This window comes from Cervus elaphus, chromosome 14 (assembly GCF_910594005.1).
Source record: "Cervus elaphus chromosome 14, mCerEla1.1, whole genome shotgun sequence".
Classification (NCBI taxonomy): Eukaryota; Metazoa; Chordata; class Mammalia; order Artiodactyla; family Cervidae; genus Cervus; species Cervus elaphus.
The window spans coordinates 38541349-38568741 of NC_057828.1; the positions used below are offsets into that span (position 1 = coordinate 38541349).

At 38.3% G+C, this 27393-nt stretch overlaps 1 protein-coding gene across 1 annotated transcript in view; it reads right to left on the minus strand.

The window, feature by feature from the left end:
• Nucleotides 1-27350, minus strand: part of NME7 (NME/NM23 family member 7) — a 226717-nt gene extending 199367 nt beyond the window's left edge. Inside the window, exon 1 of the mRNA XM_043924726.1 lies at nt 27214-27350. Within this exon, the coding sequence (XP_043780661.1) occupies nt 27214-27216 (3 nt within the window). The 5' untranslated portion in view covers nt 27217-27350. The remainder of the gene's footprint in view (nt 1-27213) is intronic.
• Nucleotides 27351-27393: the final 43 nt, after the last annotated feature.

Consider the following 27393-nt stretch of genomic DNA (forward strand, 5'->3'; position numbering starts at 1 on the left):
GAATGAAAATCAGTTCATGGAATAGAAAAATACAGATAGAAAATACTGCAGTGGCAATAGTGATAGGATATAGTGGTGTAGATTCACAGATGTTTGTCTCTGAAGCACAGAAGATGTCTGTCTGGAAATGTCTTTATTTCACCTCCACTATTTTGAAGGGTATCTTTGCTAGTTATACAATTCGATGGTGGAGAACTGTTATTCAGGAATGCATCTTGAAGAACAATACTTTGGAGTCTTCTTCCCCAAAACAGTAGCTGAGGAGAAGACTATCCCAAGTAACTTCAGTTATTCAAAGAAATGCATCTTTTAAAACTTAATGATATTATGTACCAAGCATCTACTATATGTCTGAAACACAGTACTGTACAACTAGTTTCTGAAATTGTGAAAGATGAGATTTTTTAATGGCTGCTACTTACATATTTTACAATTACAGAACTGTAAAGGGTCATTGTCAAGAAAGAAATACTAATTGAGTCATTGAAAAACAAAATAGTATATTGGGCACAGAGGACAGGAGTGGAAAATGTTTGTAAAGTTGAATAAATAAGAATGTTGAATGAGTTTAGAGTCTAAATGAGAAAAGCACAGTTATTAAAGTTATTTTTTAAAAATCATAGACAGTATATGTAACATATAAAAAATTACTTATTATTATACAATATAATTTTTTCCATATATTTAAAATCTCATTACACTAGTGGCTTTCAAATTTTTGACTAGTATAGTAATAACTTCAGATTATGACCCAATACACACATACCAATACATGTAAATATGTTACTGACAAATGTCAGAGTAATGTTTGTCCTTATTATACACTGTGTACTAAGATATTTTTCTTTTCATTTTATTTAACTTTTATTTTATATTGGAGTATGGTTGATTAACAATGCTCTGTTAGTTTTGGGTGTACAACAAAGTGATTCAGTTATACATATACAAACAGCCATTCTTTTTCAGCTTACTAAGCTATTTTTTTATTCCAGTCTTTTTTTTTTAACATATCAATGGAGTCCAACTAAAGTGATTTTATAACTTAACAAATATAGCCAAAAATCTCTGAAAAACATTGTATTGCCTCTCATGTTCCCTTCACATCCTCTCCTTTGCTCTCAGGCTCACCACCCTTAAAAAGACAAAAAAACTGGTTTTCCTTACTGAAACCAAGCAATACATCAGTCATTAAAATACCTATGATGCTATGTGGTCTGGGCTATGTGGCACAAATAGTCAAACTGCTCAAAATTCTCATTGAAAGATGAAGCAAAAAGGAAGCAGTGTTTCTGAAATCAATTATGTGAAATAGAGTCCAGTGAAAGAGCCATATAACACTTCACTAGGTCTAAACAATTACATTCTAGCTAACAAGAATTACCACTTCTGCAGAACTAGCTTAACAGCTAAAGAAAAGAATGAAAGTCACTCAGTCACGTCCGACTCTCTCCAACACTGTGAACTGTAGCCCACCAGGCTCCTCTGTCCATAGGATTTTCCAGGCAAGAATACTGGAGTGGGTTGCCACTTCCTTCTCCAGGGGATCTTCCCAACCCAGGGATCCAACTTGGGTCTCCTGCATTGCAGCCAGACTCTTTACCATTTGAGCCGCCAGGGAATCCCCTTAAAAGCTAAACACCAAATTTTAAATGTGCATTATTTAAATATTTATTTGTACAAATTATTTGAACCTATGGATAACTCAATGCCACTTAGAAGTTTTATCTCTTCCAGCAAGCAATGAAGTATTCGGCATTTTTTTTTTAATGTATCAAATTTGCTGCAAGTTTTGTTAGCATAGTTCTCATTACATTTCCTACCTGCCCAAGAATTGAGAGCAAACTTTTGCAGCTTCCCTCATTTTCCATGGCATCTCACAATTCAGCCATGGTCTATAAATCAATACAAGTTTAACAAAACATTCTCATTACTATTTTAAAAAATACTTTAGTCAGCTGTAAGCAACCAGAAAATTTTGGCTAAAGTTTTAAAATACTAGTTATCTTCTTAACTGGACAGCAGTAAGCACCCTCTGTTGTATTTTGGTTTATTACTAGCAGAAGCAGAAGGTATTAAGAGGTGGCAAGAATACACAGAAGAAAAATACAAAAAAGATCTTCACGACCCAGATACTCACGATGGTGTGATCACTCACCAAGAGCCAGACATCCCGGAATATGAAGTCAAGTGGGTCTTAGGAAGCATCACTATGAACAAAGCTAGTGGAGGTGATGGAATTCCAGTTGAGCTATTTCAAATCCTAAAAGATGATGCTGTGAAAGTGCTACACTCAATATGCCAGCAAATTTGGAAAACTCAGCAGTGGCCACAGGACTGGAAAAGGTCAGTTTTCATTTCAATCCCAAAGAAAGGCAATGCCAAAGAATGTTCAGACTACCGCACAATTGCACTCATCTCACATGCTAGCAAAGTAATGCTCAAAATTCTCCAAGCCAGGCTTCGACAGTACATGAACTGTGAACTTCCAGATGTTCAAGCTGTGTTTAGAAAAGGCAGAGGAACCAGAGATCAAATTGCCAACATCCACTGGATCATCAAAAAGGCAAGAGAGTTCCATAAAAACATCTATTTCTGCTTTATTGACTATGCCAAAGCCTTTGACTGTGCAGATCACAACAAACTATGGAAAATTCTTAAAGAGATGGGAATATAAGACCATCCAACCTGCCTCCTGAGAAATCTGTATGCAGGTCAAGAAGCAACAGTTAGAACTGGACATGGTTCCAAATCAGGAAAGGAGTACGTCAAGGCAGGATATTGTTACCCTGCTGATTTAACTTATATACAGAGTAAATCATTAGAAACACTAGGCTGGATGAAGCACAAGCTGGAATAAAGATTGCCGGGAGAAATATCATAACCTCAGATGTGCAGATGACACCACCCTTATGTCAGAGAGTGAAGAAGAACTAAAGAGCCTCTTGATGAAAGTGAAAGAGGAGAGTGAAAAAGTTGGCTTATAACTCAACATTCAGAAAACCAAGATTATGGCATCTGGTCCCAACACTTCATGGCAAATAGATGGGGAAACAATGGAAACAGTGACAGACTTCTTTTTCTTGGGCTCCAAAATCACCTAGATGATGACTGCAGCCAGGAAATGAAAAGATGTTTGCTCCTTGGAAGAAAAGCTATGACCAATCTAGACAGCATATTAAAAAGCAGAGACATTACTTTGCCAACAAAGGTCCGTCCAGTCAAAGCTATGATTTTTCCCAATAGTCATGTATGGATGTGAGAGTTGGACTATAAAGAAAGCTGAGCACCGAAGAATTGATACTTTTGAACTGTGGTGTTGAAGAAGACTCTTGAGAGTCCTTTGGACTGCCAGGAGATCCAACCAGTCCATCCTAAAGGAAATCAGTGCTGAATATTCACTGGAAGGACGATGCTGAAGCTCAATACTTTGGCCACCTGATGCAAAGAAATGACTCATTGGAGAAGACCCTGATGCTGGGTAAGATTGAAGGCAGGAGGAGAAAGGGACGACAGAGGATAACATGGTTGGATGGCATCACCGACTCAATGGACATGAGTTTGAGTAAACTCCAGGAGTTGGTGATAGACAGGGAGGCCTGACGTGCTTCAGTCCACGGGGTTGCAAAGAGTCGGACACGACTGAGCGACTCAACTTAACTGAACTACTGAATATAAGGAAATGTTTCAGATCTAAGAAATGTAAAACTGTCTATGCCTTTTGCCTTACTCTAGTCCTTCTACCTTCATCTTCTTTTCTACTCTTCCAAATTTCAAAGCATTTAATTTTGACACAAACTAAACTATCTTTAATTGAATCCTCTCTTTATTGAGTGAAATCTACTTTTTTAAGAAAAGAGAGAATAAGATCTGTCTCACAAAGATTTGCCACAGTAAAAGTCCACCCACTCAGGAAAATGGTGAGCCTTCTAATTAGCTACACTCTGTAGTTACCAATGAACTACAGAGTTGTAATTTCCTCTTCCTTTTAAGGAACCTCGCAACCACCTATGCAAAGATGGATCAACAGCCAAGGACAAACTGTTATCTGAGTAGGGGAAGAATCAGGAAACTAGTTTTTACCCATCATCACATCCCAGGAAGAAATGGCTGGCTCCTTCTGGATAATGAATATAGATAAGTACAGTCAGACTCTAAAATCTTAGTAAATAATTGGCCCATTTAGTTTTTCTGGGACCGAAAAAGGATCACACTTTAAATTCTAAAGGTGAACTAATTCAGTTTCTGAATGCTGAAATACACCCTCAAATTCTCTGCAGACCTGGATCAATGGGAAGCACCATGTATCTTCTTATTTATGGTATTTCTCCTTAGCTTTTGAACACTCTCAGTTCCTTCAAAACCTTCACATATATTCTTTTCAAAACACAATTCAAATTCTACCTGCTTGGCAAAAATCTCCATGAACCTCCCAAATGAAAGACATTTTTCAATACTCTGAAATCCCCTCACATTTTATCTGACCCTTTGAAGCATATTTACAGTTGTCTACATACACAGTTTATCTATCTACTATAATGTAAATCCCTGAGGACAAAAGGAGGGTATCATTCATCTTTACATCCCCAAAGTACATATCCCAGGGCCTTTTACAAGTTGGCATTCAGTCAATAATTGGTCAATACTTCAATCTTGGGCTCATATAAGAACCAGTTCCTACTGAAAACTGTTTATACAATACCTAGCACGACACAACCTGGGCAGGTTTTTTTATATGCCCATTGTATCTGTTGCTGTTAAGATTACAAAAAAAAATTGTTGTATGTATTTCTATATCTTACTACTTTACTTCTACTTTTAATAAACTTTACCCTGCATATCTACTAATTGCTTGTCACTAATATATTTACAAGTTTTTAAAAGTACATCAGTAAAATAATACATATATTTTTTGCACTCAAATAAATATGGGTTTAATTAGCCACTACATAAACAAAATAATAATTTCCAAACAACTACGAGGCCCATGCCTCTCAGTGGCCACTGAGGTAAACACACTCAACCCCTTACAAACACCAGTGATTGGAAGAGGGGAAGAAGAGACATACCACCAGATACTGTACTTAATTCCTATTTTTAACTCTTTAATTTTAATTTTTAATTAATTCTTAATTCCTTAATTCCTGATTACTGTTAAGAAGTTCAACATCAGATATTCTGTTTTTAACAATAAAACAAAAGGCCGATAAAATACGTTGACAGTGTAGGTTCCTTTCACACAGATGATCTTCAGCAGGCTCTGTACAGACTGAATTGATAGGGAGAAAGAATGAGCACCCTTCTAGACTCAAGTCCTAGGTTCTAGGTGGAAGAAGGGGGGATATACAGAGGTCAAAATAACAATCCTCATAATCAGGTGTTTTGCAATCATCCTAAAAGAGCAAATAAAAACAAGTACACATGGAAAAAAAAAAAGCAAGAAAACTATACAAATAATTCAGAGATAAGCCATGTGACACAAAATTACAGGCATCTGAAGAAGAGCAGTTTATATGATCATCATGACAAAGCCACAGAGAGCTGAGCCGGGAATAAGCTTGGGTGTTACTGGTGGTCTGGGAGGATGGAGCTTGCACAAGGACACAACAAGGTCAACAAATGATATGTTTACATTTTAAAAACAAAATGAAAGTAGTGGATCATTGAGATAGTGAACATTCTGAATAGAGACATAAGATCATGAGGCTAAAATTAAAATGAGTCATCTGAATAGGGATATGCTCTCTTGAGGAGGAGCCTTATTGCCAGTATCTAGAAAAGTATCTGGCAAAAGAAGGTGTTCAATAAATGTTTTCCAATATAATAATTGGATGTATGGATGGATGGATAAGAGCACAAACAGTCAAAATCAGAGAGACTGATTGGGAGACCAATCAAATGTCTTAATTCAGGCCTAAAAGTGGTAACAGTAAGAATGAAGAGGAAGTGATCAATGTAAGACACAATTTTAAGTAAACAGTAATAAATTCATGACAGAAGGGGAAGAGATATGGGAATAAAAAACAGAGATGGGTCAAAGCTTTTTCAAAGTTTCCAAAGTGAATGGGAGAATGCAGGGATCTTTTCAAAGGTAAACATAATAAGATTATGTTATGTATAGAATAGTGTATTAGAATAGATAAAAGCTAGCAACTTCATGAAAAATTCCCAAAGGAAACATATCTTCCAAAAAATCATTATCATTAACAAAGCAATAACATAACTCTAATTTATTACCAGTATTATTATTGTAGCTGATAACATTTACTGAGCCCTTACTATGTATTATGCACCACAGTGATTGATGTATATATTATTGCACTTTATTCCAGAAGATTGTTATGATTGTACCCACCTTCCAGAATAGGAAATTGGGACACAGAGTAGTTAAGTAACCACATTTAAGCGCCAGAAGCACAACTTAAATCCAAGTTTGATAAAAGTACCTTTTTCTATACCAATAGTATCTAAGTTTCTACATGAAATATTCTAGACTGAATATTCTCTAAGATCCTGGATAGAAATTAAAAAAAAAACTCAACATTGCTTTTCCTGTTTTTTAAAAATCTTAATCTATGAAGGTTTCTATTACTGTTTTACAACATATGTAATGTATTAACACAGTGGTATATAAATTATAACTAAGCACTTATGAAGTGCTTATAAACTAAGCATTTATGAAGAGACAGTCTGTTTTTCTCTAATAGAAATGGGAGATCAAAGAGGTTTTATATATATATATGTACATATATATGTGTTTTATATATTTATATCCTTTCCTGTCTACCTTTGTTTCCTACAAGAATTCAGTATCAAAAGTTTTATCTTCTTTTTTCTTTAAAAAGAGACCACTTAAAAAAAAAAAAAGAGACCACTTAAATGCCTAAAAGAATTAAAAGTAGGGTCTTGAAGATACACACACATACACACACACACACACCCATGTTCATAGCAGCATTATTCACAATAGCTAAAATATGGAAGCAATCCAGTGTCCATTAATGGGTGAATGAACAAACAAAAATGTGATATATACATACAAGGGAATACTATTCGGCTTTAAAAAGGAAGGAAATTCTGACACCTGCCACAACATGGATGAAACTTGAGGGCATTATACTAAGTAAAATAAACCAGTCATGAAAAGATAAATACTGCATGATTTCATTTACATGAGGTACTTAGAGTAGTCAAAACTATAGCGACCGAAGGCAGAATGGCGGTTGCCAAGGCCTGGGGGAGAGGGAAATAGAGTCATTGTTTACAGGTTACAGAGTTTCAGTGTTACAAGATGACAAGTATTATGGAGATGGATGGTAGGTTGCACAACATTATGAGTGCATTTAATACCACTGACTTGTACACTTAAAAATGGTTAAGATGATAAATTTTATGTTGTGTATATTTTGTAACAATAGTTTTTATTTTTTGTCTGGCTATTGATTGTGAAAACTGATATCTTTTACTATTGTGGAAAAAAAATGGAAGGAAAAAAACAAACAGACCACAGATGCTCAGATTCTCTAATCATGCATTCATTTATTTTAAAAGTATTTATTAACTGCTTCTCTTGTGCCAAACTCTGGTGGTACATGCAGTGATTTCTAAGAAACAATCCCTGATTTTAAGGAGGAAAATAAGGAAGTCAGTGATGTAAAACCCAAATATATAAACAAATCATTCTAAGTTAATATTCCAAGAACAATAATAGTGATAGTCAAAAGCTGGCACCTTCTATTAGGTACTTGTTATGTGCTAAGTAAACACTTTTACCTGAACAATGTTAGGAGAGAGATGGATTATTATCTGTACTTTACAGAAGATAAGACTGATTCAGATAGGTTAAAAAACACTCTCAAGAGGACCCAGCTTAGAAACAAGTGAACCCAGGCAGGTTGATTCCAGACCCCATGCTTCTAACCATGCTCCCCAGAGTGGTGGAAGTGGGGTCTGAGGGAAATAGGACCACGCAGCCTACACATACTACTCTGTTTGCTAAGTCTCCAATACCCAAAGCCAAACTCCTTCATTTTCATTGCCTATTGAAACAAATCACATATTAAAAAACAACACAACAACAATAAAAATCAGGCCATACTAGTCAGACTTGTAATTCTAACATTGCATTGAAAAATGTATGTTGCATTCTACAATGCTATATTTCAGAAAACATGGCAACAAAACACTTTTGTTTATACAAAAGTGCTCCGCTGCTTAAATCAAACTGAAATGGATTTACAGAATTCAACATGAACAGCAGTCTTAAACCAGAAATCTGATTTTTCAGAAGTAGCATACTTAAGATTCAGTAACTGGTCGCCATCTATTTTAAGCCAAATATCTGCTTCTATGTGATCTCAAAGGCACGCTGGAGTAAACTATATAGATGGTAAAGTTAACCATTCAACAGATTTCTAAAGTTTAATCTAAGTCTCCATGCACCTCCATCCACCCTGAATGACATTAAAACAGAAATCAACAGTACATGAGAACCTGCCATATCAAGCCAGCTGCTTTGAGTGAGGATTAGTGAAAAGTGGTTCCAAAGAGCAAACTTCACTTTCTCGCGAACATTCTAGGAACATAGTGGATCTTTAAATATTTATTACCTGACTAGTAGGCACATAACCATAGCAATTCCTATGGCTCTACTTAGATGCCACAGTGATAAGTACAATAGAAATGAAAAGTCAACTACCAAAAGGTTTATATTTTTCCATTACCATGGACTAGACTTTATTTTGTACTAAATCTTTACCAGTCTTCCTCCAGGGCTTCTTTCAAGCATCAAACATTCTCTTACACGGAGTTCTGTCAAATATTAACCTTAACTTTAATGTGGCCAAAACCACTTTCAAACCAGTCCAGATTGTTCTCAGAGGGCTATTGCTTCCTGATAAATCCACCTTGAAAGGCAAACAGAAGGTTAGTTCAAGTGAAAAGGGTCTTCATGTAGAGAATCTGATTTGCTAAGTCTAGTTCAGTAGTTCCCATGAATAAAGTCAGACAAGCAAGTAACATTAGGAGGAGAAGTTTGGTGAACTATTAAATTTAGTTATTTTCCTATTCCATGAAAATTCTTTAAGAATTAAGTAAAAATGCTGTAATCATCTTTTAAAAATGTCAGTTTAAGGCCAATTATCTTCTTCCTTTATGAAAAAGAGAATGTTCAATGTGAGGATTCTATATATTTCCAAGATTTAGTTTTCCTTTTTAAAAAAGTCATTTGAGACAATATCTCAGGAGTAGAATGCATTATTGTCTTTAACAGAAAAAAATAGTCAATGCTGCAATAAGATAGAACACAATCTCATGTGTTTCCCCAACTATGATGCTTAGAAATGCACTTAATACTTGCTTTATTTTATTAAACAATCAAAAATCCCAGGAAAGAGCCATTTCCATAGTATAAGTGCAAATCATCAAGGCTGTATATTGTCACCCTGCTTATTTAACTTATATGCAGAGTACATCATGTGAAATGCTGGGCTGGATGAAGCACAATATGGTATCAAGATTGCTGGGAGAAATATCAATAACCTCAGATATGCAGATGACACCACCCTTATGGCAGAAAGTGAAGAAGACCTAAAGAGCTTCTTGATGATAGTCAAAGAGGAGAGTGAAAAAGTTGGTTTAAAACTCAGCATTCAGAAAACTAAGATCATGGCATCCAGTCCCATCACTTAATGGCAAATAGATGGGGAAACAATGGAAACAGTGACAGACTTTATTTTCTTGGGCTCCAAAATCACTGCAGATGGTGACTGCAGACATGAAAGTAAAATACACTTGCTCCTTGGAAGAAAAGCTATGACCAACCTAGACAGCATATTAAAAAGCAGAGACATTACTTTGCCAATAAAGGTCTGTCTAGTCAAAGCTATGGTTTTTCCCAGTAGTCATGTATGGTTATGAGAGTGGACCATAAAGAAAGCTGAGTTCCGAAGAATTGATACTTTTGAACTGTGGTGCTGGAGAAGACTCTTGAGAATCCTTTGGACTGCAGGAGATAAAACCAGTCCATCCTGAAGGAAATCAGTACTGTAAATTCATTGGAAGGACTGATGCTGAAACTCCAATACTTTGGCCACCTGATGCAAAGAACTGACTCATTGGAAAAGACCCTGATGCTGGGAAAGATTGAAGGCAGGAAGAGAAGGGGACGACAGAGGATAACATGGTTGGATGGCATCACCAACTCAATGGACATGAGTTTGAGCAAGCTCTGAGAGTTCATGATGGACAAGGAAGCCTGGCATGCTGCAGTCCATGGATCGCAAAGAGTTGGACACAAGTGCAACTGAACTGAAGTGTAAATCAGGAAACTGATCAAACAAGAATCATTTTTAAAAGCATATATCCAGTTTGGGGGAAGAAAGAACTTTTTAAAACTTTTTCAGCTTGGGCCCTATTGATCCTTGAAATCCTCCTCTTAGACTTTTGCAGATCAGCACCTTAAAAACTTAACTCCACATGTGGCCATGAAAAAAAAAAGAAAACAATGGCACATACTACCTACCAGGGGAAACCTTCTCTCTGAAAAGCAAGGCTGAAAGAACACACAATTATTGAAAGTCTTTTCAGATCAACCCTAGTCAAGTGATATTTCTATATACTTGGAACTTGATTTTCACCAACTTCCAGAGATCAAGAGAACATATATAAATTAAGTGACTTGGCAAGAGTTTTGTAACTTGCTAAGTAGCAGAGTTTAACAAAGAACTTTGTTTCCTGATAGGCAAATTGATGCTTCCACAGTAAAACACTGGGTTGTCATCTGGCAGGTTTGTACAACACATAACCTCTCTATAACAAAATTCTGAGCTTCCAAAGAATAGAAACTACACCATCTATTGCTTTTGAGACGCCAGAGTGATTTTGCTAGTTTTGGGACCCTTAAAAAAAAAAAAAGTCAGACATATACTACCAAAATAAAGACTGACGAGAGTAAATAAATGTGTTCAGGACAAGATTTTGATAAATGGCAAAAGTTCACCCTTCCAGATTAAAATCAAAACCCAACACCCATTTGTCTGCATGTCTGTTTATTCCTATTTCCAGAAAATTTTCAAAAGAAGACTTTTTTTTCCTTACTTTTTCAAATAAGTATGGCTTTCCTGACTGGCACCTTAAAAACCATACTTGATGAAAGATTAAGGGACTCCAGGATGAGAGTTATCCATAAAGGATCTCTTGTCAATAATTATCTGAACCACAGTACTCAAAAAGGCAAACAGATTTGAACCAAAAAAGAAATATTGGGTCTAACTATAATGGCAAGAGAATATTGAAGCAATTACACACTATTCACCTAATAGCCAATTAGAAAATTTTTTCCATTCTTGGTCTAGAAATCATCTGATAACACAGAAAATTAGAATATAAATGGTATCTGTACGTTTTTGGATCCAAACAGCTATTGCTAAGGTCATAACAAGTATGGCAGGCCTAATCTTATCAAATGCCTTTATCCCACAGCCACTGCACCACTGGGCCTGGAAGTGAATGTGCAGTCTCCATGTGTCTCTCCAGACCTTCACTCTGCTCTTTTTTAACCCGTGCTGAGTTGGGCCAGCCAAGCAGCATGAGCTTCACCAAAGGACTCTCTTGTCTCTGGACTTTCACATGAGTCTGGCCAGTGGGAGGCAGTGACTACAGACCAAAAGAAGAAAAGTGAAGTCAAGATTTTTATCCTCCTAACTTTCTCCCTCTCCCAGATGGCACTGGTCAGTTGCTCCCCTCTACTAAAGGCCACAGCTCCTGTCGGTCCATCCTTCCTTGACAGCTCTTCCCTGGTAGCTCTCTCCTTTTGCCCTGGGGACAGCCCTGTAGGTAGCACTGGCTCCCTGCAGTGGCTAGCCCCTCCTTACATTGAACCATTTCCCTTAATTCTGCGCATACCTCTGTAATTATTCTCTTCGGTAAACTTTTCAGTTATCCCAATTGAATATAGAATATCTATGTCCTGGAGGACCTAGAAGGATACGTTGGGATAGAGGTACTTCTTGTCTCACATTGCCAATTCCAGATAAATTTACTGGGGGTGGGGGAGGGGACCTTTGGTTACTTATGCTTTTGTTGTCATATCTAAGAAGGTTTTGCCTAACCCAAGGTCACATCTATTTATCCCTGTATTTTCTTCTAACAGCTTTATAGTTTTAGCTCTAAAGTTTAGGTCTATAATTCACTTTGAGTTGCTTTTCATTTAGAGTCTAAATGTATCTTTTTTAATATGGATATCCAGTTGTCCCAGCACCATTTGTGAGTATTTGTGTGAATTCTTTCGTCATTTAATTGCATTGGCATTCTTGTTGAAAATCAACTTACCATAATAGGTTTATTTCTGAATTCTCAATCCTGTTCCACTGATCTCTGTCTAGCCTTACACCAGCACTACACTGTCCTGATTACTGTATCTTTAAGGATTGAAACCAGGAAGTCTAAATCTTCCAGTTTTAGTCATTTAAAACTGTGTTGACTGTTGTGAGTTCTTCACATTTCTATATCAACTTGGGATCAACTTGTCAATTTCTACAAAAATGTCTGCTAGAATTTTGATAGGGACTACACTGAATCTATTTACTTTCAGGCTTTTTTTTTTAACCTGTTTACTTTATAGAAAATTGCCAGAAAATTATATTGATTCTTCCAATCCATGAACATGGAATGCCACCACTCATTTAGATCTTAACCTTACAATATTACTCAGCAACATTTTGTAGTATTCAGTGTACATTCTGTACTGCTGTTAAAAAAAAAAGTCTAAGTATTTATTTTTTTGATGCTATGGGAAATGGAACTTATTCCTTAATTTCCTCTTTAGATGATCCATTGTAGTACAAAGAAATAGTTGATTTTTGCATATTGATCTTGTATATTGATCTCATTGAACATATCAGTTACAAAAGTGTTTTGGTATTGGGGTATGTGGGTGGTAGACTCAGGATTTTCTACATATATGGTTATATCATCTATGAATAAAGGCAGTTTTAATTCTTCCTATCCAATCTGGATGCCTCTTTATCTCTTTTTCTCTCGCCTGACTGCAAATGACTAAAATTTCTTTTACAACATCATATAAAACTGGTGAAAGCAGACATCACTCTCTCGTATTACCTATCTTAGGAAAAAAGCATCAACATTTTCACCATTAAGTATGTTGTTAGCTATAGGTTTTCTGTGAATCTCCTGAGTCAGGCTGAAGGAGTTTCCTTCTCCTCTTAATTTGTTGAGAATTTTTATTATGGGTGGTACTGGATTTTGTAAAAGTGTTTTCATGTCTTCTGATGATCATGTGGATTTTGTCTTTTATTAATAAGGTGAATTATACTAATTAATCTAATTTTTCAGATACTATATCAACCTTGCATTCTTGGCATAAATCCCACTGGATCAGGTTGTATAATCCCTTCCATATGTTGCTGGATTCAGTTTACTAATGTTTTGTTGAGGATTTGTATATATACATTAACAAGGAATACTGGCAGTTTTCTTTTCTCATAACGTCTTCTCCTGGCTTCAGTATAAGGGTAATACTGGCATCACTGGATGAGTTGGGAAGTACTTCCTCTTCTATTTTCCTGAAAGGTTGGTATTAATTATTCTTTAAATGTTTGATATAATTCACCAGAGAAGTCATCTGGGCCTGAATTTTTCTTTGTAGAAATTTTTTTTTTTTAAACACTAATTCAATTGCTTTGCCTGGTATAGGTCTATTCAGCTGTTCTCCATCTTCTTGAGTCTATTTTAGTCATTCTATCTTTCAAGAACTTCATTCGTTTCATCCAAGTTGTCTAACTTGATGGCATAAAGTTGTTCATAGTATTTCACTATAATTCCTTTAATTTATGGGTCAGTAGAGATACCGTCTCTTTCATTCCTAATTTTGATAATTTATATCAATATCTTTGGTCTTCTTTTATTAGTCAGTCTAACCAAAGTATTATCTGTATTAATCATTTCAAAGAAACAATTTTTGGTTTCATTCATTTTCTCTGTTGTTTCTCAGTTTCCTATTTTATTGATTTCCACCCTAAACTTCATTTCCATCCATCTTCCTGTCTGAGATTGAGTTTGCTCTTATTTTTGTTTGTTTTCTTGTTTCTTAAGGTAGAAGCTTAAGTTACTAACTTGTAACCTCTTTTCCAGCATTTGCACTTCCCCTTGATTTCTTAATGTTCAAGTACCTTGGGTCTTGGTCTTTGAACATCTTGTTTCTATCTATATTTACTCTCTTAATGATACTGTTTGGTCTCATGACTTTAAAATACATCCACATACTGACAGCTCTCGGGGTAGACCTCTTCCAAATTTCAGGATCATGTAAGCAACTGCCTCTTACCTTACATATTAAATAAGTATCTCTAATTTAATGTGCTCCAAATTAAACCCCTGTTCCAGCCCCTCACCAAACCTGTTCCTCATCAGTCTTCCATGTCTCTATTAATAGCAACTCAGTCCTTACCATTGCTTAGGCAGTAAACCAAAGGTAATCTTTTAACTCCATCCCTGACTCTTTCTCTGAAACCTCAGACCCATCAGGAAATCCTGTTAGCTCTAACTACAAAGGATATACACTGAGTCACTCCACTATCTCCATTGCAATCACATAGCTCCAAGCCACCATACTCTCACTTAGATTACACCTAATAAATGGTCTATTTCCATTCTTGACCACTGCCCTTCACCACATTCTATTCTATTTTTCTATTCTCTAAAAAAGCAGTCAAAGAGATCTTGTAAAAATATAAGTTGAACCACCTCACCCCTCCTCTTAAAACCTGTAGACTCAAACACTTTCTATTTCTATCAGAAATCAACCCACTTTCAATGACCTGCAACCTGGCCTCCAGTTACCTATATCCGATTTCATCTCCCACAACTCTCACTCTTGCTTACGGTGTCAGAGCCACTCTGTTACCTGAACACATGGCATTCTCTACCTAAGAGCCTCTCTACCGGCTGCCCTACTTCCTGGAATACTTTCTCTCCAGCGTCTGCTTGGCATATCATTTCTCACTCTCCAGTCTTTGCTCAGCTATCATCTTCTCTGGTAGAATGACCCCGGCCACTTCCCTGTCAATTACATTCACCATCATTACTAGCATTCCCAGTGTTCATCACCTTGACCATTTTTTCCCTATAGCATTTGACACCTTCAAATATTATGCATATTATACTTAATATGTTGATTATTTATTATACATCTCCCTCAATAGAATTTAAGACCTCTTAGGGCAGGAATTGTTTTGTTCACAGGTGTAGACCAAGGGATGAAGTATATGCGTGGCATATAATAGGTGTTATGAAATATTCGTTGAAAGAACAAATTTAAAAAACAGAACTTATCCACTAGCCATTATAAAATACAAAGTTATTCACACCTGAAAAGCTGAATTTATTTATTCCTCCATTCATTCAACAAATATTCAGTTCCTTCTCTGCCAGGCACTGCAACAGACAATAGGGATATTCAAAACTGACAAGGCCCTGTTGACATGGAGCTTGCTCACCAATTTTCTCTCTCCTTGTAACATGTTTTTAAAAATGGTGTGATTCCTGCAACAGTAAGTGTTATAAAGACAAGACAATGCATAAGTAAATGTGTTAATGATTCGAGATATAGCGCTAAGGAATCTTCCGTCAACTAGAATACAAAGCAAAGCCCTCTATGAAGAGATGTCATGTGAAGTAAAACCAGGATAAGAAATAACCCATTCATGCAGAAGTCTGGGAGAGAAATATTCCAGAAAGACAAAAAGTATAAAGCCTCAATGGGAAGATGCTGCTGCTGCTGCTGCTAAGTAGCTTCAGTTGTGTCCGACCCTGTGCTACTCCAGAGACGGCAGCCCACCAGGCTCCCCCGTCCCTGGGATTCTCCAGGCAAGAATACTGGAGTGGGTTGCCATTTCCTTCTCCAGTGGACATGAGAAGGCTAAAATTAAATAGAATAAGGATTTATTTACATAGGTATATATACAGAGAGAGAATGAGAATATGGCAGTAGCTTCAGGATTTCTAATGGCAAGTTTATAATAAAGGCTGAAACCAGACCATGTGGGAATGCAGCGAAACGTGGTCCTATAATGAGGGACATTCCTTATAAGAATGGGAAGATGGGGCTTGGTGAATTCATGGGGGAAAAAGTCAGTATGACCTGAAGGTGGCGGGAGAGGGGCAGATAAGGTGGGAGGGCATCCTACCTCTATTGTGGAGGCCCTAAACCCACTGTGACCCTTTTAGCAATTCAGACACATCCTTGGATGTTATTTTTATATCACCTCTCTCCTGTGCTCCCTCTTCTATCTTCTACTCTTTTCTCCTCTAGGGAAAATGCCAATGGCACCAAGTGCCAAGTCTGTTCCTTAGCAGACCTGGTGCTTTTACACAAATCAGAAAAAGCTGTGCTTTCCTTGGAACATTTTCTGTCATCGATTAGAAAAATAAATGCATCTGCAATTCACTCATAGTTGTAGAGTGCACCATGCACAGAAGACTGCAGCGGCCCTGGCTGCAGAGACAGAGGAGTGCTGCTCTTCACGAACCAAACTGCTTCCATGTTTCCTCGATTTCAAATACTGAATGTTGCAGATGCTAAACATACATGTAACTTTGCAAACATGGCAATTATTACTATTCAGCATTAACTACAGTTGGCTACTGATTCTGTTGGCTTTATCCTCATGTGGAAAGGAATGAGTCTGAGTATTTTGGAGTATCAGTCAGGGATAAAATACTACATGCATGCTCAAGTGATGTAGATTCAAAGGGCCATAAGCAAAACTGTACTTCTATAAAAGTGGCAAAAGTCTTGACTCTATTAGCAAGTGTTAGACGTACTACTGATCATCAGAGAATCTATCTGAAGAGATACATATTAGGATAATCCTCCCTACTGCTTGGAAAAGTTTTTTCCTACATTATTTCATGTGACTCCTGGGTTATTTTAATTTAAATTTAGTAGTTTACTGTTTGGGGCTTCTTTTAAACAGGACAAAGGATATTTTGGTGGAGTATCAGATTCTTCAAAGAAGCCACTTTCAATTTTAATCTCCAAGGAGGCCCTTCTTTTCATTATCTAGGTTTCCGTTTCCTAATTTATGAAAAGGAAAAGTGTGTGTCTTCATGAGAAATAATCCGTGATACTGTGTTCTTTCCAGATGAATGGTATTCGTATACCATATCAATAAAATTAAAATTAACGAGCAACTAATAATATCCATAAAACTATCATTCCCCCCCAAAAAAATGTATCCAGTGATGAAGGAGCGCCACCTAATGTTCAATGTGGATTTCAACATATCCAGGCCACACAGCCATTTGACAAACACCCCTCAGTCAGAGCCCTGTAATTCTACATTAAATCATGGTCATTTTGCAGAGGCCGTAACTATCAAAATATGCATTATGACTTTTGGAAGAAAATTTGTATCACTCATATGCTCTAGAAATTGAATTTTCAAAAAGGAAGTAAAGAGTCTTCACTTCTCTCTATAGTTATGAAAAAAAGAGGAAGAAATTTATTCCTAAAAAATTTAAACAGCATGACCCTAGTTGCAGCAGATGAGAAAGAGTTCAGGTTTCCAGGCTAAACAGGTTCAAATCAGGGCCCAGCCACTCAACAGCAGTATAACTTTGGGTGTCTTTTAACACTGAGACTGTTTCCCTCCATGAAAAGAACTTAATTTACAGTAGGCCTAAAATAAATGATTGATATTAGTTACTAAGAAAAGAAAGAAAAGATATTAGTTACTAAGAAAAGAAGGTTTCCCATTCTGATTTATAAGTTAATAAGTTAACTTAGTTTTTAATAGATCCCCTTTCAGTCATCAGGGCTTTAAGAAATGTTTTAATGAAAAGACAACACATGCCAGGCCAACAATTTCATTTCTCTCTAATTCCTTCCATAAAAAGGACCTAATCTGAGCCCTTTTTTGATACTTCCCCCAACTAGTCCCAAGTAGATTTAAAGCATATTTTTTGTTAGTCACTGAAGAAATGATCAGGTTCAAACAACTCTTATGAAAGAAGAATAACATCCACTGAATTCTCTTCATTTGCTTTCTAACATCTAATACATTATATTCATGTGTGCTCAGTCATATCTGACTCTTCGAAACCCCATGGATTGTACCCTGCCAGGCTTCGCTGTCCATGTTATTTCCCAGGCAAGAATACTGAAGTGGGTTACCATATCCTATTCCAGGGAATCTTAAAAATTATTGTTTTGAATTGTTTAAAATCCCATTATGTGACACACGGGATTTTAAAGAATTCAAAACAGTAATTCTTTTAAATCCTGTTAAACAATTTCAAGGACATCTTTCTCATGACATTAAAAAAAGGAAGGGATTAATCTGGTACGTGTGTGTATGTGTATATGTGTTTGTAAAAGAATCTTTTTTAAAACCTTTGGATTAATATCATCAAACTTCATTAATCTACCTTTGCAGTTCTGCAAAATTAAGTCTCTTTTGAGCCTAATCCTCCTTCCCTTTCATGTTAGAGATTTATTGTTTGTAGAAGTGACAATTTAGTTGTAACAGATAGGAACAGTCTCATGACGGCTCAGTGTATTAATTAGGAGGGTCTTTCAAGCACAGCATTACTGAGGACCTTCATGGACCAGGCCTAGGAATGTCAAGGAGCATAGTAAATAAACCCTGCTCTCCAGGAGCTCACTCTCCTCAGCACATTACTGATCCTCTGAGAGGCAGAAGGCAGATTACAGAGGTAGATTCCCAATAGCATATCTGTGAAAGTGGACGGAGCCCCTTCTCCACCAGCACTGTCTTCCCAGAAGACCAGGCCTTCAGGAAGGAGCAGTGGGGACATGGAAACGGCAGGAAGAGTAGGCAAGTCAGAGATGTGGCTACTTCTCTCTCTCTCATGGCCTTGGAAATTCCTCTCTTTTCTCTCCTGGATTTTAGATGTCTGTCCCTCTCCCTCTCCCTGGGTCCTGGATTTCCTTCTCTCCCTCTCTAGCTCTTCACTTTGGATAGCTTTCTTTCCTAGGGAAATAAAAAGGATATTTAGGAAAAATAAAGAATGCACAGTCAAACAGTGTAAAAAAGGATCATAAAACAAAACTGAAGTTGCTATCCTAATACTTACTGATATGGTATTGACTAAATAAAAGCTTGTAATTCCTTCCCTTATTTAAGAAATTAGAGGACTTTCTTGGTGGTCCAATGTTAAGAATCTGCCTGCCAATGCAGGGGACATGGGTTCAATTCTTGGTCCAGAAAGATTCACATGCCCTGAGGGTAACTGAGCCTGTGCCCCACCACTAGTGAGTCTCCCGTGCTCCACAAGCGAAGCCACCAGTTGAAAAGGTTGTGCCCCACAACGAGTAGTCCCCACTCGCTGCAACTAGAGAAAGAAGCAATGAAGACCCAGAGTAGAGAAAATAAATGAACAAAATATTTTAAAAAACAACACAAATTAGAACTAAGGCAGAATGGAGTCAGTCACATCTACATCCAGACCTGCACACAGCATCTAGGCAGGAGCACAGTGTGGCATCAAGAAGAGCTTTGAGCAAGAAATCACGTGCACCTCTGAGTACTTCCTAACTGGAGCTTCCCATCTACAAAATTTGGATGTAAGACTAGATCAGTGGTTCACAAGCATTTTACTTTGTTTTCACCAAAACTTACAATAACAACTATAATTTCCACCAAAACCAATACACGTACACACACACACACACACACACACGTGCGCACACACACCCACAACTGAAGAAAAGTTCTATCAAACAATTCTCATCCTCAGAATGGGCAATGTACTGATATTTTACACTTTTGTAAAAGCTAATCACTATTCACAGTTTAGAGTTCACAATCCACCAACAGGCCTCAAACTCAGTTTCAGAAACAAAAGTCTCTTTCAGCTCTAAGGGTTTATGATTTCATACCACATAGAGTTTATATGATCTGGCCTCAGGCTAACTCTCAACATTTCTGCTCTTTTCTCCTTCACTCTCTCTGCTCTAATCTTACTGGCCTTCTTGCTCATCCCTGCAGGCTCCCACCTCAGAATCTTTACCTTGATATTCCCTCTGTCTGGACTGCTCCACTGCTAGGATTACCAGGGTTCTCTAAGCATCACTGCATTCAGCTCTCTGCTCAAATGTTAGCAAGCGAGATAAGCTTCCCTGACCACCCAGTAAATACCAGCAGAAAGAATACTCCTTTCTCCACTCCTTTTCCCACAATCTAATTCTTCAATATCAATAATTAACCCTACATTACATGTTTTTTTTAATTGTGTGACTCCCCATCCCCAAATTTTAGCTCCACAAGGGCATGACTTTGTCAGTCATTGCTACATCCTGGGTGCCTAGAACAGTATCTGACAAATAATAGGAACTTAAAAATCATTGTCGAATGAGTTAATGAATCTAGAGTTCTTTCTTAGAATAAAACACCCTACCTTATGGCTCAGCTGATAAAGAATCCGCCTGCAATGTGGGAGACCCGGGTTCGAACCGCGGGTTAGGAAGATCCCCTGGAGAAGAGAATGGCTATCCACTCCAATATTCTGGCCTGAAGAATTCCATGGGGTTGCAAAGAGTTGAACACAACTTTGCGACTTTCACTTCACTGTTTGAGTTTGCTCATATCCAAGTCCATTGAGCTGGTGATGCTCTCTAACCATCTCATCCTCTGCTGCCTCTTTCTCCTTTTGCCTTCAGTCTACCAAAGGGACTCACAGGAAAATTCAGTGGAAAGTTAACTTTCCTTCTTTTCTACTCTTTACAGAGCATTATTCTTCTTCCTTGAATGTCTGACCTTCTCTGCTCTCTATAGATTTTGATCTTCCTCCTCACACACAATTTCTATCTCTAAAGGACACTCTGAATTAGTTAAGACTCTTAAATGCCTTAAACAATGGAAAACATTATGTAAACACCAGGCACTATCATTATTAAAATTGCAGCTGTGCAGTGCTTTATCAGGATCAGGTAAGGAATCCACCTGCAACACCGGACACCCAGGTTCCATCCTTCGATCAGGAAGAGCCCCTGGAGAAGGAAAAGGCAACCCACTCCAGTATTCTTACTCGGGAAATCCCATGGACAGAGGAGCCTGACAGTCTATAGCCCATGGGGTCGCAAGAGTCAGACACGACTTAGTGACTAAACCACCAAGATGAAAAAAGGTGAAGGAGAGGGGAACCAGAGTAACTGGAGGTGCTACTCTAGGTCGGGGAGACTAGGAAAGCTGCTCCCATGAGGTGTAAAGTTAACTAATTTTGTTTCTAATTGACATTCCTACATACTGATTAGTCTCTCCTTTCTTCCTATACTCAGTAGGTCTCTATCTCAACACTTGTCAATAACAACAAAAGTAATAAAAACAGCTAATATGTATTGGAAGCTTACAATGGATAGAGCATTAAGCTAAGCACTTTATCTCTTTTAATCATAACAGTATCCCTATGAGGGAGCTAGTATTATTATCATGTTCATTTTACAAATGAGGATATTGAATTCTTCTTAATATTACAATGTTACCATATATCATGTTCCTCTCTTCCCTGCCTTCCTTCTTCCTCTAAGACAGTGAGCTCCTGAGAGAGAGATCTGGCCTAATTCATCTTTGTATCTCACATTTACAGCAGGGAGCAGGAACCCAACAGTAGGGCAGAAGGATGAGTTCAAGAGGCTCTGCTCCACTTCTGTATAACTGCTTAGTATTTCAATTTTGGTTCTAAAAATGTTCTGATGATGCATGCCTGACCTATGTGCATAGCAAGAGACAAGATAAATTCTCAAGGCCATTACTAGATTTTAAAAGGGAATTCTGAGAAAAAGAGGGCTTCCCAGGAGACACTAGTGGTAAAGAAACTCATCTCCCAATGCAGGAGACCTAAGACACCCGGGTTCAATTCCTGAGTTGGGAAGATCCCCTGGAGAAGGGAATCGCAACCCACTCCAGTATTCTTGCCTGAAGAATCCCATGGACAGAGGAGCCTGGCGGGCTATGTCTATAGCATCGCAAAGAATCGGACACAATTGAAGCAACTTCTCAAGCATGCACTGAGGAAAACTGAGCATGTTATTACAGGATCCATTCTCCCTTTGGAGATTAAATTTTTAATTATTTAATTATGAAAGATACTCAAATATCTAAGATGTACAAATATTCACCTTTCGGGGATTTGGGTACACACAGTAATACTCAATAAACTACTTAAAGAGCAAGATGGTTTAATATAAATGACAGACCCGTACTTGCCACTAGATGGAGGGATTTCCCATTTTTCCAAAGCCCTAATTTTGAGCCTCTGTAGCTAGAAACAGATTAGGCCTGAAAAGGGCTCCTATATATACTTTCACAATCAAATCATTGCATAGTAAAATTTCAAGACCACCAGTAATAAAAGTAAATGTTCCCAGCTAATCCATTTAAGTTGGACAGAAATTGATGGATCTCAAGATCTAATACTTGCTAAATACATATCATTCATGCTTAGCTATCTCTTTCCCAAAAGTTTGTTGTTGTTTAGTTGCAAAGTTGTGTCCGACTCTTTCACAACCCCATGGACTGTAACCCACAAGGCCCCTCTGTCCATGGGACTTCCCAGGCAAGAATACTGGAATCCGTTGCCATTTCCTACTCCAGGGGATCTTTCTGACCCAAGGATGGAACTCCTATCTCCATGTCTTCTGCACTGCAGGGGGATTCTTTACCACTGAGCCACCAGGGAAGCCCCAAAAGTACATGAGAGCTATGAAACTGGCTTCAAGAACTATATCTGCCATCTCCCATCCCCTTTCTTTACCCTGACCTTTTACTATTTCCTTAAGAAAATGAATCTAAAATAGTAATTGAGGAAGATGCAATTTTACATATAAAAGGAAAAAATTTATTATCCACAAAATTGAACAGTAACACCACAAAGCATGCCTTTGTACTATATCAAGTTAGAGGTTAAGAGAAATACTTACACTGGCACACTGCTATGTGTGTGTTAGTTGCTCAGTTGTGTCTGACTCTTCTGCAACCCCATGGACTGCAGCCCTCCAGGCTCCTCTGTCCATGGAATTCTCCAGACAAGAATACTGCAGTGGGTAGCCATTCCTTTCTCCAGGTAATCTTCCCAACCCAGAGATCAAACCTGGGTCTGCTACACTGCATGCAGACTCTTTACCATCTGAGCCACCACGGAAGCCCATGGCACACTGCTTGTAGAGTGCAAATGGGTAATATTTGGAATTATCTTCTCTATTCTCTGTATACACAAAAGTAAATAGATGACTCGACTATATTCTTTATCTTATCTTAAACAGCCTCTATGGGAGACAACCTTAACTACAGTTGCCTATCTCTGCTTCACAAGATAAAGGTGGTTCTAAAATCTGAAACCTGAACCCAATTCTGCTACTAGAAGCTACAACAGTAACAAACCAGATGCAGATAATTTAATTGCAATGACCAGGAAGCCACACCAGGAAACAAGCTCCATCCTCAGCTGCTTATAGAAACCATCAGCTTTGATAGAGTACAGATGCCTGTGGCCAAACTGAACAGAGAAAGGACATCTGTTTCTTTTTCTAAAGGCCTACTCTCTCTCATAAAGGACTGACAGCAGATTGGATGCAGAAACTTGAAAATTCTACTCTAGTCAATTTTACGCTTTCACTAAATTCAGTTTTTCCTGCCACACAATAAGATTGTCACTAGGTCAACGGAGGAAGAAAAGATCTATGTCCCTTGAGATTTCAACTATTTTGCCATTTATAGTGTGTATTGCTCAAAGTATATTATATCTTGAACTTTGTGGATCATGATGCACAGTAAGAAATATATTCTATACCATAATCCAGTACACACAACACACATATAATTTTTTTTAAAGTTTCATGAAAGCAACCCTTACATGCAATGAATACAGTAAAAGTCTACTTCATGTGTCTTCTTTTTTAATGTTGGCTACATATCACGAATTAATTTCATGACCCAATAATGGGTTACAACTATAGTTTGCACAACACTGCTAAACTATGTTCTTGTGGTTTACCCTTTGCCTACCTCTCTACTGGCATCTCATGCTATTCTCTACTATACTCCCCCCACAACGCTTCACAATCTAATTTCTATTCTTTGTTCACATTAAACCTTAAGGTCAGAGCTCAAAGCTCTTTTGATCTTGTTGTTGGTACAGTCTAGAATCTTCCCTCAGATCACTGTGCCTTAATATTCAGACTTCAAGACAAAAGTCACTTCCTCAGAGGAGCCTTCACTGACCACCCAATCTGAAAGAGCTACCACACACACCTCCAGCCAACACAGAGGGTACAGGGAGGAGTTCACTGCTCTCAGGGTTGTTGAAAAATCTGAATGGTAGGCACCAAAAACAGTATTTTGCAAATGTCACTTTCCATCTCCTTATGCCACTGTACAGGCTTCCCTGGCGGCTCAATGATTAAGAATTCGACTGCAATGCAGGAGACGCGGGTTCAATCCCTGGGTCAGGAATATTCGCTGGAAAAGGAAATGGCAACCCACTCCAGTATTCTTGCCTGGGAAATCCCATGGACAGAGTAGTTTGGCGGGCTACTGAGCCCATAGGGGTGCAAAGAGCTGGACACAACTGAGTGTCTGAGCACACACCTCAGCTGTCACAGAAGAGTTAAATACAATAAATTTTGAGGAGAAATTACTGGATCTGGCACTTAAAAGGCCATTCAAAATTTAAGCAAGAACAACTTCATGATATCAACAACCTCAGATAGGCAGATGATACCACCCTAGTGGCAGAAAGCAAAGAGGAACAAAGAGACTCTTGATGAAGGTGAAAGAGGAGAGTGAAAAGTTGGCGTAAAATTCAACATTCAAAAACTAAGATTGTGGCATCCAGTCCCATCCCCTTCATGGCAAATAGATGGGGAAAAAATGGAAAAAGTGGCAGATTTTATTTTCTTGGGCTCCAAAATCACTACAGAGGATTAAATACTACAGAGGATTACAGCCACAGAATTAAAACATGCTTGGTCCTTTGAAGAAAAGCTATAACAAACCTAGACAACATATTAAGAAGCAGAGGCATCACTTTGCTAATAAAGGTTCAAATAGTCAAAGCTATAGTTTCTCCAGTAGTCATGTATAAATGTGAGAGTTGAACCATAAAGAAGGCTGAATGTCGAAGAATTAATGCTTTTGAACTGTGGTGCTGGAGAAGACTCTTGAGAATCCCTTGGACTGCAAGGCGATCAGACCAACCAATCCTAAGGGAAATCAGTCCTGAATATTCATTGGAAAGACTGGTGCTGAAGCTGAAGCTCCAATACTTTGGCCACCTGATGCAAAGAGCCAACCCACTGGAAAAGACCCTCATGCTGGGAAAGATTAAGGGTAGCAGAAGAAGAGGGTGTAACAGAGGATGAGATGGTCGAATGGCATCATTGACTCAATAAACATGAGTTTGAGTAAACTCAGGGAGACAGTGAAGGACAAGGAAGCCTGGCGTGCTGCAGTCCATGGGGTCGCAGAGTCAGACATGACTTAGGGACTGAACAACAACTTCACAAAGCTGTTAGAGAGGAATTCAGAAAACAGAGTTTTGAGGATGCAAGTGAACAAGCAGAATTTGCTAAAAATGGAAGCACTATGCTTTCCAGCAGTTTACTGATAGGTGGGAGGAATAGATAAACACAAGATGGGGAATGGGCTTTATTTCATTTTCCTGAGCTGTATGACTCAGACACTGAGGAGAAGGAAATGGAGAGGAAGAGGCTGAAAGTACAGGAAAGAAGAACGATAATCCGAAGCAAAATGTCCTGTAAGGAGTGGGAGGGAATAAGATTTAGAGCAAAATTGAAAGCATTATCCTTCAACACCTGTTTCTATAAACTAGAAACAAAAGACCCAATGACGGGTAAAAAGAAATATCAATATATAGGTTGGAGGCTTGGGGTTAAAGAAATTGACCGTTAGACTCTGTCATCTGGTTGGAATGGAGGGAAAGGGACAGGGTTTTTAAAAGTGCAGGTTTGCAAAGGGCTCGGAAGGAGGAGGGCAGGGACAGACTGGGGTAATAAAATGGGTTGCTGAGTAGTAGTGCAGAAAGAAGGGGTAAGTGGGAGAGTCTCCGATGTTAAGTTCATAACTAAATTCATCTGACAACGGACATCCTTCTATCCTCCAGTTCTTTATTTGTAAATGTTTAAAATATTTGGCAATTAAGTGAATACACTAGAACCCTGGTGTTTTCAAACATGTGACTGAATTAAAATCATCTATAGGCTTTTAAAAATTCAAATATGGAGCCCCATTCCTATTTATTCACAATTTCTAGGGGTGAAGCTCTAGGAAGTCGATTTTCTATAAATGATCTTCAAGAGATCTTGAGGGGCATTCTCGTTAAAAAGCACAGAACTAGAAGGTAATCAACTGGCTAGAAGAGAACTAATGCAAAATACAGCTATTACTAAATGGCCCTTAGACAGGGTATGTGACAGTGGTTGACCACTCAAGAAAGCAAAGACTTCAGAATATAAGGATATTCAGATTAGTAATGAGAAAGTAGGGCTTCCCATGTTGCACTACTGTTAAAAGAACCTGCCTGCCAATGCAGGAGACTCCAGAGACATGGATTCGATCCCTGGGTGGGTAAGATCCCCTAGAAAAGGAAATAGCAACCCAGATCCAGTATTCTTGCCTGGGAAATCCCATGGACAGCGGAGCCTGGCGGGCTACAGTCCTTGAGGTCACTGAAGAGTCAGACATGACTGAGCACACACACACACACACACACACAGTCAGACACGACTGAGCGCACATATACACACCCGAGCCAATGAGAAAGTAACATACACACCACAACACAGTGTTAAATGAAGCGCGTTAAGGTGAAGCTGAGAGCTTGGGGGGCGGGGGGGGGGGAATGATTAAAAATAAAAACATTTTACACGTCTGTTAGAAACAACGTCTCACCTCAAACTGTTAGATTCAATGTCTTACCCCTAAACTTTCTGTCACATTACTCTTGAGGCTTAACAGTACAAAAGTGGGATTCATGGTGCTACAAAAAAACCAGGAAAAACAAGAAAACTGCAGGGACGGCGCATGGAAAGGGAGAAAGAGAAAACGAGGTGAAGAGAGAAGGGACGCGAACTCCTCTCCGGGCCCAGACGCCCCAGGACTTGGGATGCGACGTAAACACGACCCCGGAGCCTTTCTTCTGGCCTCGCCTAGCACTCACCATAGCTTCAGGATCTTAGCACAAGGAAACAGGTATCTTTGCAACAGGAAGGAACCGTCACCAAAGCCGGGTTACTCCGGCAACAAAGCCCCGCCTACCGCCGGACTCCAGCCGGGCCGCCAGTGGCCCGCCCCTTCGTCTCTATTGGCTAAGAGTAAACGCACCTCCGCCCACTCGGTC